Raw genomic sequence first — 21,462 nt, 5'->3', positions numbered from 1 at the left:
ACTTTTATTTTCTTTCTCTATTGATCCGAAAACTATGATGTCGACGCGTTGTTGTTTGTTTTTCCTGGCTACACACAGAATCAACCATATTTCTTTCCCCTTTCTTTTTATTTATTTTTTCTTTTTTATCCTTTTTATTTGGCGTCTAGTTTACCGAGCAGAAAATTTAATTAAATTCGTTGTGTCGATCTAACTAACCTAATTAACCAATTGAGTAAACCGTTTTATGTCAAGTACGTTTTATTGATTCTTCTTATCGAGAAGCAGCAGCAGCAGCAGCAGCACACTTGTCGCGCGTGAGTGCGTGCGTGCGTGCGACTACTACTACAGGAAAACAAAACAAGATAATACCGCGCTTATGCAAGCAACGTCCTGATGGTGAATCTACGTGCGTACAGGTAAAAGTCCATGTATTTTTTATCATCGGAAACGCAATAGAAAAGTGCAAGTTACCGCGAAACTGTCATTTCCCCTGTTTCTATACCGTTTCGTTTTTACCGACCATTAGCGAGAATTACCGTGGAAATTGCTAAAATCACAACATTCGAACGTTGTTCGTAATTTATTGCCCTTAACGAAGCGTGCTATCCCGAATCTGCATACCAATCTAACGGCATCTAATATATTTTACAGTAAAACGGAATTCAATCGAACGAATGATGTTTTTTTTATATTTAAACACTTCTTTCATCTATTTATGATATTTTTTATTTTTAATATTTCACTTTTTTCTCGTCTATCTCGAACATTCAAAATAATACCTACGACCCTATAGCATCAGCATCATACGTACGAACTGCGCATACGTTACAACTTATTCGCTGTTCATATATATGTGTTTGTGTGTGTGTGTGTGTGTATGTATATGTATATATATACACATATAAAAAATTTTTACATTTACGAAATATATGTATATATACATGTATATACATGCTGACACAGTCGCACTGCACATGCAACACAACCAGCAACGACGCGAAGAGCGAAATTGAGTTTTTCCTAGATAAATGTCCGAGTGCTTCCGGTTAAAAGCGTGTTGTGCTTGAGTTTCTCCTCCGACCTCTTTTCCTCTCCCCCTTTCCCTCCTCCCCCCTACCGATTATTCCCTTTCGGCATCGCTCTTTCTCTTTCCCTTTCTCGTTCCCCGACATCCAACGATATTTATTTTACGTCGACTTTGGTCAAAAAATGAAAGGAAGGAAAGTGAACCCGAAGGGAACGGCGGACTTTTCGAAAAACTACATATGATTTGTTTTTTTTCAATGCCGCTGCATTTGCGCATCCATGCACGTACGTGGCGTGCGTATATGCGCTCTCCTGTATTTGTGCGCGCGGGTCTGTTTGTTCAATAATACTGTCGATAAAATGTACGTTCGCTGATCTTTCCAGCTTAACCCATCTCCCCCTCCGCACACACCCCACCCATTCTCGTGCCTGCCCCCTCGCGTAGAACCCAACGGGTGAGTATGTAAATAGCTAAGCTTTCTAAAATATTAAAAAAATATCTGTACCGACGTTTCCGTAAGCTTTTCCATCGTACAAACGACAAATAGGATTTCCAATTACCATTGAACGATCTGGTAAAGAAATAAAATGAAATATAATAAAAAAAAAAAAGAATAAAAAAGAAAAAAATACACAGCAAACAAAACGAAATCATAGGAATTTTATCGCGCGTGACGTAAACGATAACGATTTACTCTTCATCGATGCGAATAATCTCTGTGACCGATTACACGTGTACGCCCGGGTTTGTTGCGTTTAAACAGCGAGAGCGTATATTTGTGGTCGACCAATTTTGTCCAGAACGTGACGAGAGAGATCGAAGTAACCCATAGGGAAAAATCTTTTGCAAAAAGAGAATTGGGTTCGCTACTTACGATCTTTTTTACAACAATGTTTTATTTATTTTTATTCGATTTAGAGATAAGAATCAATTAATACGATCGAGTGCAAAGGGCAAAATATCGAATGGGAATTCGATAATATTATAGTAATTGAGAGAGAGAAAGAGAGAGAGAAGAATCGATGATCGATGCCAAGAATGAGTGAAAAAAGGAAAAAAATTGAAATCGAATAACTTACCGACACTAGGAGGATAAGCTTGCATTCCAGCATATCCGGCATGTTGAAGTGTCGCCTCCCCATTGGGCAGCCCCTGTGCTGGAATCGACAAATGGAGGGCATCTACACTTCAGTAAGCTCAGCTCTTATCAGGGACGGGCCTAACTTAATGCCCCTGTCTCAATGAACCCGATCCTATCGAAGTTTGACTCGAATCTACTTTGGTAGATATCGATAAAGATTTAATCGAACGACTGTTAACGTCGATAAGATATATAAATTCGGCAAAGTCGTACTATAGCTATTCGAAGCTTTTCAAATGAATGAGATGTCTGTTATATTATAAAAGTAAAATCGTGAAAGGAAAAAGGTGAGACAATGAAACAGAGACAGATATAGGAAATAAGTAGAGCATGGGTTGTCGTTGGTGATAGCATTTTCGCGATTTGAGCTGGCAATGGTTTGGTCCTGCGCGAAAGTAGAAAGAGAAATAGGAAAACCCGTGGCGTAGCGACGCACCGAGCGCCGTCGTACTGGGCGAGGTTATTTCCTTCGCCGGTGGAAACGCGGAATAATAAAGTCCGTCGTCGATTGGTCGGGTATTGCGCAGGGGCGGCACACTGCGCCTGAGTTGATACTCACGTCCCGAGTAGGTTTGCGGTATCCCGTTGGTATAGACACCTGGATCCGAACCTGCTGGTTGACCGTTTGGTGTTTGGGCGGCCATGTTGAAATTGGGCATCGTCGGCGAGGGTAACGACGGTATCGCCCCGTTAACTGGCTGTCCTGTGGAACCTACGAGCAAACCTGATCAGTATACAACGATTACCCTCTTGCTCTTGCAATACGGACTTCTGTCGCGAACCTCCGCTCCTCGTCAATTCTCTCTCTCTCTCTCTCTCATACAACATACACACGTGCATGTACACCCTTCATTCTAATTCTACCTTCTATCAATCGATTTCATCTCATAAATGGACGAATATAACTAGGCTTTAAATGGATAGACCATCGTGGATGATTTCTATTCGAAAGCTATGCAACCATTCTGCCGTAAAGTACGCTTATGTTCTTCATCCAGCACGGATCAAAATCAATTGATCGGCAAGTTTATTTTATTTCAGGTGTCGAAAGAATGATGAATATCGATAAGGGAGAGAGATAGAGAGAGAGTAAAGAACAACTAAAGAATCAAATTGTTCAAATATTTGTATTATTTCTCTTTGAAACGATAATACTCTCTTATTCTAAAACGAGACTCGACGTATAACCCAAGCAAGCGTTTGCGGAGGGACGATTTCCGCATTTGCTATACCCTCTCTCTATACCCTTTCCTTCCTCGTTCTATTTCTCTCTGTTTTCTCTCTTATCGAAAGATCGGAGTCGGAGAGGGAAAGAGAAAAAGAGAAAGGGCCGTGCTTCCTCGAAGTTTCTACTTCCCGTTCGGCGAGCTTTCGATAAAGTTTCGCGGTACCCAGCAATATCTTTCGCCCGAGTCACGCTCGGTGAAAATGTTGTATTGATTTACGAGCCGGTTATAAGGCAAGCAGCGAGAGAGTACGTTCTTCTTCTCTTTTCCTCGAAACGCGCACGCGAGACCGCTCGCGGATGTTCTACGCAGAAGAGGTTGCTTGGCAGACGAGGGTGGTACAGGGCAAAAGAGGTTTGCGAAATCGAGCGTTTTCCTACTAGAAGGGTACGTATAAATATGCGTCTGTGTGTGTGTTTGCTGGTGCACGGATGCTTCACGCTCGTTTCTTCTTCTCCGCGCTGTCGAATGTTTCCCGGGAAATCGAGCGTTTCTCCGATTCCAAGCACTCCCTCTTTCTCTTTCTCTTTCACTTCCTCTTCACGAAATTGATGTAGCTCGACGCAACGTTATACCGCGAGATTTTCCTTCTAAACGTCGGATTTGTATAGGAGGAGGACGAGGGAGGGGGCAGGAGTTGGTATTGTAACGTGAGTCCTTATCCGACGAAATTCGAAACGTTTTAAACTATGAGTCACTTAATGTTCCGTCCTAAATGGATTAAAATGAGTTTTTCTTTTCGTTATTACATTTGATTATTTACTTACGTTTCAAACATTCACGCACATTCACACACACACACGCAAACGTGCAAATACATAAAAGTATTCATTATTTGCTTGTGGATGATATAGAAAACAGTTTATGTTTAAAATAGATGTCTCGTTGCTTTTCGTACTTTAAAGAAATTAAGAAGGAATAGAATTTACCGGAAGTCGGTGGTACAACGGGATTTGGCATGCCATTAAGGGCGTGTGGTAGTTGCCCAGCAGCTAGTGCGGCCATTGGGCTGATATACGTTCCCTGTGCCGTTGCAGCTGCCATAAGCGCTGCTTGTTGCTGAAACATATGAATATTTCCGTTTTAGAATCGTAGGTCAAACGAGAACGGTGGTCTGTTGTCGCAGCTGCACGATTTCCCTTAAGTACGGGAAATATTTAGAAATAATCGAATTAAAACGTTACGAGACGAAAGTGACAATTCAACGAAATCAATTGTGCGTATAATAACGAGAAGAAAACTATTACCAATTGTAAATCTTGGTAAGGGGTACAACTGTAGATTGGTAATGCAGTAACGGAAGAACCATTAACGGTAATACGACCCACCTGGGCGTAAGCGCCGTAAGCGTTGAACTGATTGAAGACAAAGGGGTTAAGGAGGCTCATGTTCCCGGCCATTTGCTGCATGCGTCTTAGTTGTCTCTCTTTCTCAGTGTCCGCGAACTTTACCACTACGCTGGATGACGCACCCTGAAACAGAAAAGCAATCGTTATCAGTAAAAGGGAAAATAATCCGTGGAAGTGATTTAAAAGAAGCCTTTTTTTCTTTCCCTTATCTTATTCTATTCCTTTTTTTAACAAACGAGCACGGATTAGGACTGTAACTCGAACACGGTTAAATGAGGTTCAAGAGTTAGGGAAAATTCCAAGCTCTCGGTGGTACAGGGAGGAAATTCGCGTGGGAGGTTTCCAGACTGATGGCATCTTGCGACGACGACGACGACGACGACGACTAAAGTAAGGATGACTTAATCGGGCGTGTAGCTGGTATATACGAGCGACGATTATGTGGCCCCGTATCTGGGAAACTGGTTACATGGTTTATCACGTATGTACTAAGCCGTTCACAATGTAAATTGCCGTCTTATGTCAGGCTAGTCTGAACACAGGATCGGATAGTCCTGTCAGCCATCTCGTATCCGACGTAATTTCCGTTAGAAACGGCGCACCCACTGTTTTAAGATCCTCCAAACGTACCGTCGTGCTCAGTTTGCAAAGCTATAAGTAGTTTGCAAATAGCTTCGTAAACCTGTTGGGTTTTTAAGTACTCTGTCGAGGAACCAGAAATGAAATATAATTTTGATAAAACTGAACGATATTTTCTTACAGCGCAGTTTATTAAATTCAACAGTTAACCAGAATAAATAGATTATTGTAATGAGTATGAATTATGAGAAAAATAAGTTAAAAGGTATCCTATCTAACAAGAAAAGATTTCAACGTCTTTTGGGACTCCTACGAGGACGATACATAAGGCGATGATGCTCTCACGACGTCTAAAATATAAATGGAAAGGCAACAGGTGGTCAGTAGCCATTGTGGCTGCGGAGAAAAGCTTAGCTTTCGAGCTTTCCCGTGATATATTATATTCGGGTCATCAATGTAAATGCTGGGCGTGTCTGAGTTTATATAACTGCCGTAATATTATAACACGAGGACACGCAAAGTCGCAGCAGGCTTGGCGCATGCATTCTCTTTTTACTTGATATCTCTTTTTTCTCTTCTTTTTTCTTTCAAGCTGTAAAGCCACCAAATCCACACATATGAATGAATAAATTTCAACTTTATACAACTGCGCATATATTCGCAAATGTACTAACGCACACCTACAGATAGATACGCGCGCGTAACTTTCTTAACCGTTTGAGTTCTAAATTCTTCGAATTTCATGTCAAAAAAGAGCCAATACGTTTCGACTGTTGTCTTCGCGACAAGATTTTTCCAATTAGTTTTCGTACTTTGATCGTTCGAGACTATCAATGTACGTTTCTAATTTATTCAGCACGATCACGAGATGTAAGAAGAAGACTCAACGAGGATAATCGCGGGGACATCGAACGATTAGAAGAAAACAGTCAATGTGCTTTCGAAAGCTTCCTAACGATGTGCTTTTTCAACTGTTACAATCGTCGCTCGCTAAACGTTTTGAATAATCAATGTATGCGGTATGTAGAAGTAGCAGCGGTAGTACCACCAACACCACCAGCTCCGTCAACCTTCCGGTCCGTCATTAACTTATTAGTGCTATGGGCACGTTTCGGTTAACGATCCATTACACAAATTAACACGTTGGTGGAGCAATGCGTTAGCCGCTGCTCGTCGATTGCGCGTGCATAAATAAATTATATGACCCGTACAGTTTACCGGAGTGAAGAGACCAGAAGAGAGAGATAGAAGTACCAGGGAGGAGGAGGGTGAAAGGAAGAGGAAAGAGTGAGCGGGTGTGCGAGAGAGAGAGAGAGAGAGAGAGAGAGAAATTCCATCATGTTAGCCGATAATTGCGTTGTTTCTATAAGATATACAACACATTTCTATTCGCTTTCGGCGAAATACGATCGCAGTGTTAACGTTTTCTACGATATTGATTCAACGATTATTTGTCCGAGTAAATACCCCTTTAATGACGGCATGTCCGTGATTCGATTGGTGGACGAACCATGCACGCACCCATGTTGGTCGTCGTTAAACTCTCGATAACGTACTCGTGATAGGCGTTTTGCTCGGTACGTACCGATAGTAATTTACTATCGTTTAGAGAAACCTACTCTCGCGTACGATAAAACTTATTCCTCGTAAAAATAACTACTCTTTTAGCGGATCATTGAGCTTTCTTTTATTTATCTCTTTGTCATCCTATACGATATCACGAGAATCAATAATTTGGAATATTTGGGAAAAAAATTGGCCAGGTCGAAAGGTAGAGACGCGTAGATAGAGGCTGATAGACTTCTTCGGTTTCAAAGATGCTTTTAATCATAGACCACCAACTCAAATGCATCTTATGGTATCGTCTGTAATTTAATGACATTGAAATACACGCCAGGTGCTAGAGAGAGAGAGAGAGAGAGGGAGAGTAACGCGATATATTCCAACGATCGATTGCAATGTTCACGTGGATCTATAAACCTAATCCATGTAGGAGAGGATGAGAATCAAGACGAAGAGAAGGAGCACAAATCATTGGGCACAAGACTAAAAGATACATATCCTTGACTATCTCAAAGGGAGTATAATTCGATGCAGGCAGCCAGCCTAGTGTGTTTTCGGCCAAGCAACGGGGCAAGTATAGACATCAAAGAACGTTTGGTTGCGCTTAACAGCAATTCCATTGATAACGATATAGAGAGAGATCAATGACGATTAATTAAATGCGATACACCTGTTCTTAATTTCTCGCAGTAATGATTATCGCAGAATTGATTCTTCCAACTCATTTTCATAATTAACGTTGATATTCTTTGAGAATTTGTTATTATTATTTTTTAAACAAAACCAATCGCCGTCTCCGTGTTTTTGTTCTTAACGTCGTCCATAATTTAACATTTTTCAGGCCTGACATTTCTTTGACCCTATTTTTAAAGTAAGGCACCAAAGGGAGATTAACGGGTGAATAAATTCATATAGATACGTTGGAACAATATTAAGGCCCTTCAAGTTATTTTTATTCACCCGTATACTTAACTTTTTTTTTTTTTACAATATTTTTCTAACGTTCCAATGCTATCGTATAAAATATTTGCCAATTTGCCAACGAGCTCTTCAAAATCTCAAGTACACGCTCCAATAACGAGCATAAGAAAAAGGATAAAAAAAAAATCAAATCTAAAGTAAGAAAAAGAGATAAAAAGAAAGGAATAAGCGAACGATCAGCTGGTTCGTATAAAAAGCAGGAAAACGCAAAAGGTGCCGGAGAAAGCGTTCTTTGTGCGAACGGAATCGCTCGTGCAACTCGTTATGTGCTCAGAGAATAACACGACACGTGTTGTGCAGGAAAAATAATTTGCCTCGCACCACCGATAGCCTCGACACTGTGTGTGAAAGGTCTTCTCTATCTCGTCCCGCATCTTCCTCTCTCTCTCTCTCTCTCTCTCCCCCTTTATCTATCCATCTCTATCTCCCCTTTTCATATGTGTTTTAACGTCGATCTTCATGTGTGTTGCTAGCCTCTCACCCTACCCGACGAGCTTTCCAACGTATGTGACATTTACGCGCGGTAGATACACACATATATATCGACATTGCATGTGCGGACAAGACAAGAAGGGAGAGATGAGGATGATGAGGAGAAGGAGGACGAGGAGGAGGAGGAATAGGGGAAGGGAGAAAGGGAGAGAGGTCGTATCAGACGCAACGAAGCTGAAGCTTCATTATTGGGGGATTACGGTTCATTAATTCCGATCCAACGTTCTGAACTACACGCGAAAAGGAAAAGCCACCCCAAGTGATATCATGCAGAGAACGTTTGAAGCTGCTTCTCTCTCTCTCTCTCTCTCTTTTCCCTTCTTGCTCATTATATCTGTCCTACGTGTTACTGATAACGCTACTACTTTAAAAACATCGATATATTTTTTTTTAACTGTACAGCTCCATTATCTGCAGTTTGATTCAGCTTCTTCTTCTATGTAAATGGTCCTGACCATCGATCGATTCATCCTTCCGTCCATTCGTTAGTCATCACCTCACGCGTTTTGTTCAAAAATAAAGTCAGCGAGATGTTTTTTGAATGAACTACCAAGTAGGAGATATATCTCATTTTAGAGATTCGAGTTTACATTTAAGTGGGATTTTTGAACGGAACGATCGCGATGAGAAATGTTTTCTTTTCTAATCGAGTTGTTAAACTTCTGGATTCAAAGAGTCGCGTTTTTCGTTTCTTCAATGTTAATATAAACTTTGCCAAGCGACGTGCAAGAGAATGGCAAAGGAAGTGGAGAAGAAACAAAAGAATTCCATATCAATATTATTCCACGCAGCAGCAGTAGCAATATTGCAACGATATACGTAGATGTATCGCAAATCATTTTTCCTTCCGTAATTTTGTTTTTTTCCTTTTTTTGTAAAAATGTTTTTGTATCTCCTTCTCTTCCTCCTTGCACTATAACCCCAGCAACCCCGACGCTTTGCAGTTTGTGAACTGCAAATATTTGTCGAAGATCCTTTCATGTCTGAAAAATAATGCTTCAGGCCCGCTTTAAGCACCCCGCCGGCTGTTTGTTTCCGTCAGAAGTTTTTCTTTCGGCGCCAACAACTACCAAGCCAAAGAAGAAGGAAGCACAAATTCTATTTCGTTTAAGCAACGGCTCCCAACGAGGAAACCTTTTTCTCTTCCTATTATAACATTTTTCAAAATGTTCAATTATATTACGTGCAAGCCAAACGATTAAAACAATTACTTAACGATTATAGATATCCGCTTATTGTTTTTAATTAGATATACACGATCAATTTAACTTCGTGCTCGATGACCGGACAATCTGGGATTTTAATGGGAATTTGGAAACTTGTAAGACCGTAAGAATGATCACCGTACACTGTTTATCTCTTTGAAAATTAAGACAGAGGAATTGAAGAGAAGAGAGTATAGTTACAATATCGACAACATGCGTACCAACGGAATGAAGCAATTATCTACTGATTGGAGGCTCTCCCGTTAGCCGCACAATCACACTTGCCAATCCACCGACTGGTAATTTCAATAGATACAACTCAAACCGCAAGACAGACCGGAACGCCTATTGCCTCTTGTCGATGTGATTCTACGGCGGAACCTAAAGCGAGATACAAACAATCCAATTCAGCGGTGTATTTCAAATTACCAGTTGCGGCTTACGCTAAAATCACCATAATTAGATGCAGATACGAGCTTGATCGAAAGTAAGGAATAGTTAGAAGTCAACAAATGTTTTAGTGTAACAAATGCCTATTTAAAACTTTATAGAAATGACGGATCCTAATGGTTTCAAACTTTTTTTCAGCAATCCTTCGATATTCATTTGACGTAATCAAAGGATTTAATTAGAAACGTAACGACGTTAATACGTAAATCGTGAATTTTCCTTTCCGCTTTTGATTTTGCTTTTATTACGAGACATTTGGAGATCGCGGGGAAAGCAAAGGGTAGAATTTGCGAGAATAGGGGGAAAAGAGGGATGCGTTTCGAGGCGTGACAAGAAATGTCATACGCTCCAGAAGGCACAACTACGTGCGAAGTAGGCTTGTTCTCTTTCAACTTCCTTTTCTCTTTCATTCTCTCGCATGCATACCAATCTCTGACGCAAACCACAAGAGACGAACTGCGAAACTGATAGAAATACAGAACCCTTGGAGAAATATTGATGGTATTATGGAAACTGTTCTCTCCCTTCGAACAGTCACAGGAATACTAAGGGTTCAAATATTATTCTACATAAAATGGCGTAGCAAATTTTGAAGCCTAACTCAAACTTATTGACTTTCTTTCATTCTACGATACGAAAATAAAATTATTCGTATAAAATTCTAATACGAATCGTAATGATCGATAAACTAATGCACCACACACGTTAACACACGTAAAATATTAATTTCGAGTCTATGCCCACGAGATATGTTGATGGCAGAAGAGTTTTCATGCATTTTGCTCGTTCGAATGGCGTATCACGAGGCGTATAACTACTTCCACTTGACATTTCAGGGAACCTAGGCTAGCCACTTGACTGCGACGTCTGTCGGTTAGAGGATGTCTGCTGCTTCACGAGAAGGTAGAAGGAAGGTTAGGCAGGAGGGAGAGGAGGAGGGAAGAAAAGGAGCTAGAGTTGGAGGTGGAAGAGCTTGATTCCAAACCTATAGGAAGGATGTCTAACCTGGAGCAGGTAAGCACGAAGCATGGCGTGGTCAATGAGGAGCAGACAGAGAAGGAGAGAGAGAGAGAGAGAGAGAAATGGATAGTCAGATACCCTCAGAACGCTCGACGTTCTGTCCATCCTCTTCTCCTTCTCCTCCCAGCTGAAGGGTCCTTGAAATATTCTCGCTAGATCCCTCATATCTACAAAGCGCTGGCACAATACGCGCATCCCTCGGTCTAACAGGCCTTAATCATGCCAAGGACCTTACTCCAGTCGGTCGTTGGCGTCCTGCGATGCTACTACTATCGTTCTCCTACCAAACTCTGCTAGTGCCAAGTATAACTAAACGAATCTAACGTCGTCACTTAATTGCTCGTCTCATGGTACATACCAGACAAACTTCTACAATCAAACTCCTACTCTTATCCTATATATTATACTACGGGGATGATGGAAGGAAAACATTTGCTACTCTTGCTTGTAGGTATACAATTATTTTCGAACCCCTCCAATTTGAGATATCAAGCTAGCACTTGCAGGCTTAGCTAGCTGATGGACTCCGCTGTGCTTTAGATCCCCTTTTAAGTCTTCAATTAGAGAATATATTCCGCGATCGTGTCTGTCCTCTCCCAATGATTATAATTACGACAGGATGCGTCATCAAATTGAAATGATCTACCTACGCTTATTGATCCGAATTTACGTAAGTCATTAATCTTACGTAACATATCGTTACGATTTAGCCTAGTTTCTGTGTTCCCTAATAACATCCGTCCGTTCGTTGAGGAACTATTATCTCGAGCATCGTTCATTACATTTTTAGGCCAATCTACTTTTTTATTTGTAATGATATAAATTGGACGTTATTCTTGAATGTCACGATGCGAATCAGTATCTATGGATTTCGGTTTATCAAGTATAAAAGTGTTCAAGCATTAAAAGGAAAGAGAAAGAGAGAGAAAGAGAGAGAGAGTGAGAGAGAAAGAGCTATCAATTTCAGGAGTCATGATTTCTCAGACCCTCCATCATCGTGCGGCACGTCGTCGCCTACAGGTCGTTGGCGCGTCGTCGAGCGTTACGGTATCAGATTGCAAATCAATATCTTATTTCCTAGGTATGAGCCAAGATGTCGCGTTCGTGACGCAGTTTCTTACCCAACGACGATGTCGAGACGCGTTTGAGAGAAAGAGACGAGAAGGGAAGTAGATACAAGTATATTTATACATGTTATATATACAGGTACGTATATAAGTATCTACTATAGAAGGTTTATATATATGTATGTATGTGCGCGCGTGTGTGGATATGTATATATCTATATACATAGAAGGATAGGGAAAATGGAAGGAGTATGCTAGAACTTGTGGCAATTCGAAGGAAACCAGAGCGAACGTAGTCAAATCGAATTACTCTCGAGGTTCTGCTCCATCGTTATACGGTGGTCTCTACGACGAAGCGTTTTGCAGGAAGGGTCCTTTAATTTCGTGTAAATTAAGGACAGAGAATTATTTTTGGTTAAACGTATTTCCTACAAACGACACACGGGATATACCGTTTCCCTTAACGAGCACTAAGATGCGTTTCAAGATAATTTCACGAAAAATTATTTGTAATAATTAACTCAAAGTATTCTCTAATTCGGATCATTTCAGATCCGATAGAAAAAAAGGTTGGCCAACTTTACAATTGTTCTTTTTTTTTTTTTTTAACAAGTAGAGTACATCAAAAAGTAGGGTGCTTTCGTCACAGTACGTATCCCTAAACGCAGAACGAATTCGTATAGGTCTCTCGTCTTGCCTACCTCACCGTCTCTAAAATCTCGTAACATCGGCGTTGAGATTTGCATAATTTGCCGCAATAATGAAGCTATCTGCATATTACGTCCCACTCGGTACTGGGATGACTTTTAGGAGCTAACAGTACCGAATACGAGTCCCTAACTTCCCTCCTCTTCTTTCTCTCTCTCTCCCATGTGCTTACACATGCTCATACCACCTTCTTCCTCTATTCAGCTATTAGATTACGACAATATAACGAGTAATATCTACGTTACGAGACCGCAATTCCACCTGTCCTTTCTACTTCTCTGTTTTCGTTACTCTTCTCTTCTCTTCTCTTCTTCTACTTCTCGTGCCACTTTGTTCTACGACGTAAATTATAATGTCAACTGTACAATACAAAGCTGTTGAACTTTAAATGGAAATAGTGACAAATGTTTATACCTCATATTTTGCACGATTCCCAAAAGAAATCTACCCAACTGCGAGTCTTCGACTACATTTAAAATATTTTCCCTCGAACTTATCAGTGTAAGACGAATTTGATAATTTATAAAAATTATTTTTAAGTTAGCAATGCAATAGTTGGCGCAGTAACGTCGATGAATGTTAGAGAACGATAGTCGATAGGCAATAATTTGAACGGGCTGCGAACGGTCTCTCTCATCCAAGAGACGTCCAGCTTTACGAACTTTTGCCAATCAGCACGTGCAATCCCGGTTGGAACTCATTGACAATTCAATTACAACTAGAGATTCTCGGTCTCTAACACTAAGCCGAGAAAGTTTGGCGGTTTGACGAGGAAGACCGAGTAGCAACTGGATGCCTTCGTAGACGTCGATTCTATGCCGTCATCTTCCTTGTCGTCGGAGACCAATGGAAAGGGCTTTTCTCGGGGCTTTATCTATCTCTCTCTCCCTCTCTCCCTGTACTAAGTGTTATGCAGATTTCTGTTTGGCCGATCATTACTAGGGTGTTTGTCGGTAGAATAGCCAGCCAGCCATTCGACGGTCCCAGTCCATTTTCCTAAGAACCTGGATATTTAGCCTCTTCCTTCGGTCTAAAGGAGCTTTGCGGTTCAAGCAAACTACGATATCCTTTATATCACTGGTGTCAAACACCCAACCCAAAGTCTGAAGCTTCAAGTTTTCAAGCAATATGGAAGGACTTTGTATTTTCTAAATAAAATCGTGTTTCGGAAAACCCTATTCTCTGTTTTCGGTACGCGTACTAATAAATCAAATTTAATGGAACTTGTCGTATGATAATTTGAGGCTAATGTTCTACAGTTTATTGTCCGATAATCGTTCTTTCTTATCGTATAAAATAAATGTGCATGTAGAAAAAAAGGAAGGAGCTTCGAAACGATGCTCATTAGTTTGTTTTTTTCTATACTCACCGGCATAGTTTGGCTACCGTGTAGAGAATTTATCGCCGCTAGTGCTTCTTGATGCGACGACAGCTTAACGAATGCGCAGCCTGAAACAGAAAAATGAAAGCGCCACTTGTAGAGAAAGTTCCTTTGGTACTTGCCAAATATGCTTTTCGAATTCATCGGCTTCGAAAACTTTTTATTTTTCTCTCTCCCACTCTCGCTCTCATTTGTTTCTTTCATTTTAAAGAGGAAGAAGAGGTAATATCGAGAGAAGTAGATTCTTTTTTTCTTCTTCTTCTTCTTCTTCCTCCTTTCTGAATCTCGATGAGAAGTTCAGAACGATACACTCCGACACTTTCAAAAAGAAGAAGTAAAAGAGCTTTTATATACGTTTTATCATCGTGAAAGATCCATTCGAAAAACGAGAGACAGGAGTTCCGTTTCAACCATTGTCAAGACCAACAGAGGAATAGAAAGAGAAAAAGGAAAAGAGAGAGAGGGAGAGAGAGGGAGAGGGAGAGGGAGAGAAAACGTTTCACAGCTTGATGATGGAACGATTAATCGCCCCTACTTTCTGTGGTACGCGCGCGCGTGCACGTACCTGGAAACATATATATAATATATATATAAGTATATAGGTATATAGGTATAAAGGTATATCATATATATATATGTATATGTATATGTATATGTATATAGGGGTGTGTACGTACATAGACAGAAGAGCATCGTTATAGTTACATGGAAGACACGAAGACAAAGAGCTCGAGGGCGCTTTGAAAAATTGACGCGCCAACGGAGCGCGCAACGTGCACTTAATAAAGATGTTTACTACGAAGAGAGAAACACTTCGTAATCCGGGACACACCGACGGCTTCGGGAGCAATAACGATTTCTATCGGCGTACTCGGGAGCCTGAATGATTGCCACTACCCCTCGCCACCAGCCCCCACCCTCTCTATCGCGTTTTCTACGTCGATTCTCTGACACGATCTTCCAACTTGAAAACAATCATTCCCTCTCTTTATTTCTTCTTCCTCCTTTTTTCTTCTTCTCATTTCCATACTTGGACTCTTCTGTCTTCTTTCTTTCTTCCCGTCTATACCTATATCCTACTTTCTCTCCTTTCTTCCTGCCATTTATCGGATCACGTTTATTAGTCGATTTCTTTTTTTATCTTCCTCGAGGGCACGAACGAAGTTAACGCGATAGAAGCTCCCGTTGACGTGTGAGAACGTCGCGTTCGAATAGGAGAGGAAAAAGTAGGGACGCGGGGAGCGGGGATGGGGTTGTCGTCGTTGGGGTTGTCTCCGGGACAAAGTCGATTTTTACGCGTCTCGCGTACGCGACATTTCCAACGAAATCGATTAAGGACATATGTCGCTTGCATGGGCATCGTGAAAAATAAATTAACTTCGATCGCGATACGCTACCAAGCAACACCAGGAGAAAGGAGAACAACCAACCCGACGACGACGACGACGACGACGACGACGACGACGACGACGACGGCGATGACGGCAAAGTTGCTAAGGGTTTGGCCCAAGGGCTTCAGGGGCATTAGGGCGAAAAGAGGGCGCCCCTTTTCTCATACCTGCTGAAGTATGACGGGACTAACGTTTCACCCATTCCAGTTTTCAAACCCCTGGACCACCCTCTCGCCGTTTCACTAAGGAACACCTCTCCCTACCCCTACCCCAACTCCTTTCCACCTCACTCTCTCTCTCTCTCTCTCTTTCATTTTCTTCCTTGTTGTTCGGCCGACGTGAGAAGACCAGAAGAAGGAGGGAGACAATTTAAGGCTTTTGATCGATATCTAGCGTTTAAAATGTTTACGGTGCGTTGAAGTAAAGTTGAATAATAGACTGTTTATGTGGAAATTGACTTTACCGAAAAATCACTCTTTTCAATATTTACTAAAGAAGAAAAAAAGAAAAGAAATTATAACAGTGTATTCTAATTAAAAGCGATATACAAATATTCGTGTAATTAGAAAATTATTTAACGAAATAAAACATACACCCATGGAATATTAAAATAAACATAAAAAACGATATAATTTAAATCCATAGAGAACATAAATTTATAAATTAGTTTTACCACAATGCGCTTCTGCTCGAGGTAATTTCAAATTAACGCACTAGCTTTGTATTATGAAATAATTAATTAATTTTTCGTATCTAAAACGAGTTTGTAAAAATATAAAAAGAAAAAACAGAATTTTCAATTGTATATAAAAACAAGAATGTTTAAACTCAGATTTGAAAAGCAGAGACAAACCCGAACTACAAAACAAACGCGGTGATATCCCATAAATATCATAATTAAAATTTCGAATAAATGATATATACGAGTTAGTTCGTAAACGAGGGATGAAATAGAAATTGAAATAATAATTAAAAAAAAAAGAAAAAAACAACATGGCTGGGAGTATTCGAAAGCTATTGAATTTAATGCGAACGATAAGTGTGTCTCGTAACAAAACTAAAACGTTAGTTAACCGATATTACGCCGAAAAGACAAAAGCGTTCTTTCCACTTTGTTACCGGCAGCTCATTAAGCAGCATTGTCTGACGTCACTATACTTCTCGTTTACTACGAAGTACTTGTCCCGGACACCTGGCGGCCATTGTACCGATGATAATGTCGCGATGTCAAGCTCATGCCGCTACATTAATCACGGGAACCGGCTTCTCGAAAACTCTACGTCGTTTAAACCCAAGGACGACGAAAACGTTCGTTCTACCCTCTCTTTCACGACGCTTGGAATTCGTTGTCTACGTCGTCATCGTCGTGCAATGGAAAAAAAGTCTTATACATTTTTGGTCGACGTTAATATGGGGGGAGACTTTTTAATGAAGCTAGCTATTTCCCATCCTGAGTTGCATCTATGATTCGTGGGCAAGAAAATGTCGTGAAACGTTTGTTGAAAAATACGCACTGGCAAAAAATTAGTGCGCGTTTTGGAAAGGTTTCTCGTAACGAGATCTTTGACTACCTTTGCCCCATGCTAATTAAAACTACACGGTTATTTTCATTTTACTTTTTGTTTTTTCTTATACATTTAACGTTTCTAATTTTTGTCGAGAGAAATAGTAAAAATACGAGCGACGGTATGATAACTGGAGAAAAAGCAAAAACGCTGACCTTTTTAATAAATTTAAAATAATAATAAAATTTGTAACAATCATCTCATCAATGATTTATGCATTACCATGTATAAAAATGTCGAAAGAAAATGTGGGATGGTAATAAAATCGTATGCGAGATTGATACGTTTCTTGAACTGACGGCAAAAGAAACGTTACCGGTTGGCTATAGGGGTGGTTTTTTGATACAAAACGCGATGCTGTAAAAATCTGCAGAGGGCTTCGAAAAGCTTTCTACGAGTGAAATTCCCGACGGAGTTTTCGAAGAAGAGATGCGCTCTTGAGATTTTTCTCGACTGTTTTCTACCGAGAGAGAGTAAAGGGTCCTGAGGAAATAAAGGACTCGAAATTTTCCAAAGTTCTTCAACGTACACATATATATCTATCTATATAGTATATGTCTATGTATATAAAGAGAAAGAGAATAGGGGGGGGGAGAGATATAGATCGGTTGAAGCATCTTCTGGCTGCTTCGGAAACTATGTTTGGCCTCCTCGAACAACGAAGAACAACAAACACTGGACAAACCGCTCGTAGAAACGCTCTTCCAACGTTAGATATCCGACATGGCGTACTTTCGTGAAATCGCCCACCCCTATTCATTCTCCGTCAAACTCCAACCCTTCTTCCTCCTCCTCCTCTTCCTCCTCCGCTTCTTCTTCTTCTTCTTCTTCTTCTTCTTCTTCTTCGTCACAGGCTCCGGAACCCAATCGATAAAGCCTGCGAGACTTTCCACTCATATGCTTGATTGCTCGGCAAACATGCCTAAGTTTATCGTAGGAGCCACGATGCTGTCGACTACCATCGCAAACTCACGCGTCTTACCTTCTCTTCATCAAGGCTCTTTTGCACTTTGGAATTGCTTCGGCTCCGTCCGTCCGTTGCTCTTATCGTATACTTCCGATTGCTTCGTGTACTTTTTTCAATCGTTCGAGCTAACCATACAGTTTCGACAGTGTCATTTGAACTAGTTCCTTCATCGTATTCCATATTTATTGGGGGCTCCGTAACTTTGAAAATAATATTCCTATTGCTAGTTTAAACTATCGTCAAAGACGCATGTATCGCAATGCACGTAAATGACGTGTTTAAGATTATTTTGAAAGGCATTTAGAAGGCCTTAATCAAAATATTTATTATAAATCCGTTTGAAATCTGGTTTTAATATATAATATTATAATGTATAATATTTGAAATCTAAAGTAATATTGCGTCTTTACCTTTTGTACCTGTTTCACCCCGAATTCTAAAAATAACAAGACGTTTATGTTATATTCAGGCCTCCTTGTGAATTAAAACTGTTAGGGTAAAGGCGTTCGATATTTCTCAAGGTAATCTGGTCCTCTCTCTTTATGAGCTGCTTACTAATCGATTTCGTATTCCCGTACCTAGCTAGTTTCACCTCGAAGAAAATTCTCTTTTTCTTTATCAATGATGTATCGACGAGTGTTCGAAGCTACGAGTTAAACGGTGAGAAACGTTTTAACCCTTTCAAATCTTCTAAGCTTTATTCGTCATTCCGTAGGTAAGAAGAGGGTTCCTTCCTTCTATCGTACTTTTATCGGGATTACTTGGAAAACTTTCCAATTCTTTGATAGTAATGAAAGACAAGACGGAATAAAACTAAGACGTTCTCTTGTTCTTCCTCTTTTTTTTTTGCGGAAAGATCAAACGTTTCAAGATCCGAACCAAAGTGGAAATAATACGCGAGTACAGAAATCTACAATTTGAAATCATTTAGAAAATATCTAATGTACATTGTAATCGTGATGAACTCGTGCGAGATCTGAAAAATGCTCGATCTAACATTTAATCGATTATTTTATAAAGGTTTAGTTAGATGATATATCCAAAACTTGCAGTAATAAATTTTTTAAAGAATATCGATTTAGTTACAAGTGACGTCATAGCTAACGGAGTTGATCAACCCTCTATCAAAAAGATATCCTTTACACGTGCCGATCGTCATTCGCGTGGCATTTCTGTGTCAACGGAAGGGAATCTTATTATTTCGTTAATGGCTTTGGAATAAATAAAAAGGAAAAAAAAAGAAAGGAAAATAAACGATCGTGGGAAATGTCTACAACCGGACGTGACTACGCGAAACTATTAGTCAGGTGAAGATTTTGTAACCCTTTAACGTTACACATCGATCAAAAATTCATTGTAAGTTCCTGATAAAATGATGACAATTTTTCTATGCGACAAACTGAAACAAATCAATGCTATTAACGAGACTCTTAAATCTGTGAGCTAGCAGAACGCAAGCTCTCGTAATTGGTGCTTTGCAATAAAATTTACAAAGTAGATAGAAACCGTAGAGCGTCGTCAAAACCAGCACCACCAGCACACCGAGGCTCAATACCGTTGCAAGAGTGAGTTGCAAAAATATGCGCGTTGGCGTTCCTCTTGCACGCACATGGGCAAAACGATCCGACAAAGAGGGAGGCGAAGGGAGTAGGAGGGATTAAAAACGCTGACAAAGTTACGAAACACTCGTATGCTCGGCCCTTTTTATATTCGCGAGATGAAACCGAGGCGGTGCAACGTAACGTACAGTAAAAAGAAAGAAAGAAAACACAAGAGAGAGAGATGGTAGGGTGAAAAAGAGAGGAGAATAACAGAGACACAGGGGTGCTTGTGGATGGGTGGGTTAAAGCGCGAGAATGGAGATTATATACGAGAGCTTCGGACGAAGGGAGGGGAGAAGGGAGAACCCGTGTGACTCTGCTGAGGGCTCGAGAAATTCGGTATAAGAGATTTGAGGAAGGAAAGAGAAGAACACGCAAATCCGGTGAATAATAATAATAAAAAAAAGAGGAATATAAAAAAGTCTCTTGTATAAAAAAGAAAAAAAGAAAAAGTAAAAAAAGAAAAAAGTAGAAAGATGGAAGAGAGCGGAGACAGATAAAAAAGAAACGGAAAAAAAAATTCTGCGATCTCGACACTGCCCACGGGGACGAAGGTGGTCCTTTCCATTTTTCACAAAGCACGGAATAGTACATATCCCCCTTTTGTATATATTCTCTCTATCTTTCTTTTTTCTCTCTATGAAGCGTGTCTCTCGCAGGAATGTCGGGGAACGCATAGCCATACTCCGAGAAATCGGCCCACTTTTCTATCGAAAATTGTATCGCGATCGTTTCTGTTTTTTATTCTTTCATTTAAAAAAATGGTAAGGATCAAAATTGGTGCACGGGTAGAAATAGCTGTCGGAGACAAAAACCTATCGATAGATTGCCCCAAAAATTTGCGAATTAAATAGCTACGGAATCGTTAACTCGAACGCAATAAAATCACTTCGACGAGTGATTCGACAAGGATTCACCTTACGTGAATACACAGAGAGAGAGAGAGAGAGAGAGAGCAAAGAGAAATAGAAAGATAGAGAGACAGAGAAAATGGTTGAAATAATAATTGGAAGGTAGAAGAGAAAAGGGAGATAGATAGAAAATGAGAATTTGATCGTTCTGAAATGCGTTTCAAGAGTAGGAGACCGTAGACGCATCAGTTTCGAGGAAATTCTAAACGAGTTACAAACGCATTTCAAACCTCTCACACCCTCCAGTTCCGTTGTCTCTCTCTCTCTCTCTCTTTCTCTCTCATACTGCGGGACAAGTTTCTAGGCTTCGAATTCGCCATTATTACTGCTAATTCCGCGCCGTCGATTCCGGACAATTAATGCCGTCATAGGCAAGGGTCGACTGAAGAGACTGCAGAGAGAGAGAGAGAGGTCTTTGTGCGATGGAGGTACGTTAAGCGCGTTTCGTACCCGTGGGTATAACTGAATCTCGATTCCAGCAACGCGCGCGATATTTCGAGGGCGAAACAAACAAGACTTCGATCGAGAGACACGGAGAAACGCGTACGCGCCAAGGAACATTTCAACGACTACTATACACCCACACAACTATGGTATAATGCGGGAACACGTAATGCCATTATAATGCGGACACGACTAGATCCTGAGAGAGGGATGTAGAATGAAGGACGAAAGGAGGGTGTAACTTGGGGTGAACGAGGTACACAGGGAGCGAGCGAGCGAACGAGTGGGAGGGCGAGACAGAAATATAAGGAGAGATATATGTACACGAACGAGGAAAACGTGACGACAGAAGGAAAACGGCCTCGCGCTGCCTTTATTACCGAGAAAATAAATTCTCGGTCGGAAGTCTCTC

General features: G+C 40.6%; 1 protein-coding gene across 13 annotated transcripts in view; it reads right to left on the bottom strand.

The window, feature by feature from the left end:
* The window catches only part of LOC122514038 (CUGBP Elav-like family member 4), a 486,258-nt gene that overhangs the window by 9,534 nt on the left and 455,262 nt on the right, over positions 1 to 21,462 (bottom strand). For 11 of the 13 annotated variants that reach the window (XM_043630660.1, XM_043630651.1, XM_043630654.1 and 8 more), the window contains 5 exons: positions 14,160 to 14,239; positions 4,705 to 4,848; positions 4,306 to 4,435; positions 2,710 to 2,874; positions 2,089 to 2,190 (listed from right to left, as the gene is read on the bottom strand). In XM_043630660.1, the coding sequence (XP_043486595.1) occupies positions 2,089 to 2,190; positions 2,710 to 2,874; positions 4,306 to 4,435; positions 4,705 to 4,848; positions 14,160 to 14,239 (621 nt within the window). The remainder of the gene's footprint in view (positions 1 to 2,088; positions 2,191 to 2,709; positions 2,875 to 4,305; positions 4,436 to 4,704; positions 4,849 to 14,159; positions 14,240 to 21,462) is intronic. The other 2 variants (XM_043630650.1, XM_043630647.1) reach the window with 2 other exon arrangements.

Source organism: Polistes fuscatus, unplaced genomic scaffold, assembly GCF_010416935.1.
Source record: "Polistes fuscatus isolate 324 unplaced genomic scaffold, CU_Pfus_HIC Scaffold13, whole genome shotgun sequence".
Taxonomy (NCBI): domain Eukaryota; kingdom Metazoa; phylum Arthropoda; class Insecta; order Hymenoptera; family Vespidae; genus Polistes; species Polistes fuscatus.
This window is presented reverse-complemented; position numbering and strand designations above follow the sequence as displayed.